The 872-nt window shown below is 54.2% G+C and overlaps 1 protein-coding gene across 1 annotated transcript in view; it reads left to right on the plus strand.

The window, feature by feature from the left end:
* The window catches only part of VOPP1 (VOPP1 WW domain binding protein), an 18,979-nt gene that overhangs the window by 6,933 nt on the left and 11,174 nt on the right, over positions 1-872 (plus strand). Inside the window, exon 3 of the mRNA XM_019653042.1 lies at positions 570-706. Within this exon, the coding sequence (XP_019508587.1) occupies positions 570-706 (137 nt within the window). The remainder of the gene's footprint in view (positions 1-569; positions 707-872) is intronic.

An 872-nucleotide genomic window follows, 5' to 3' on the forward strand; every position in this document is an offset into this window, starting at 1 on the left:
AAATCTGCAGCTTTTTCATTGATTGTGAGTGGTTTCTCTGTTGCTATAGTTTTTCAGTAATTAAGGTGTGCTCTATTTAAAGTTTCTTTATGGATGTCCATATAACAGTGGAGAGAAAACGGCTGGGAAGGATAACGTGCTTATTACCCTTGTTGCTTGCACGTAAAGAAGGGAAAACGGGGGAAATTGGCAGTTAAGGGAAGGCCGGGGCCGCCTAACCCTTCTAACAGGTTTGAGAAGGCGTTTCCTGTTTTGATTAAAATATTGAGCTGAGGTCACAGCCGTGGACAGGAAAGTAACGCCTACTGACCCACCCTTGGGAGCTATCTGAGACAGAAAGCTCCCTTAGGGGCCTCAGTGGGAGTGGCTGCCATCCAGTGGCACCCCAGGGGTCTGCAGGCCAAGTGTCTCCCTGGTGTCCTCTACCCAGAAACCCTGGGGAAAGCAGCCAGGGGAGGGCCAGCCCGAGGAGCTGGGGGCTCAGGGCCGCCCTCCGATCTGTGTGCCTGCGAGTGGGTGTTGTTCGTGGGTCCCCAGGCCAGGAGCCTCACCGCTGTGCTTTCGCTCAGGTTCCTCTTGATGATGGGCGTCCTCTTCTGCTGTGGAGCTGGCTTCTTCATCCGCAGGCGCATGTACCCGCCACCGCTGATCGAGGAGCCCGCGCTCAACGTGTCCTACACGAGGCAGCCCCCGAACCCCGCTCCAGGTCAGCCATCCCTCTGTCCTGTCGCTCCTCCCTGCGGTCCAGGCCTCCTCTGCGAGCATTTGAAAAGGGCACAGCCCTGGAACATGCTAGGAGAAAAAATTTTAGGCTGTTGTTTACTCATTTGAGTTCCAATGATCAACCTCACTTGCGCTGATTAAAAAATACC

The sequence above is a fragment of the Hipposideros armiger genome, unplaced genomic scaffold (assembly GCF_001890085.2).
Source record: "Hipposideros armiger isolate ML-2016 unplaced genomic scaffold, ASM189008v1 scaffold_192, whole genome shotgun sequence".
NCBI classification, from domain to species: Eukaryota; Metazoa; Chordata; class Mammalia; order Chiroptera; family Hipposideridae; genus Hipposideros; species Hipposideros armiger.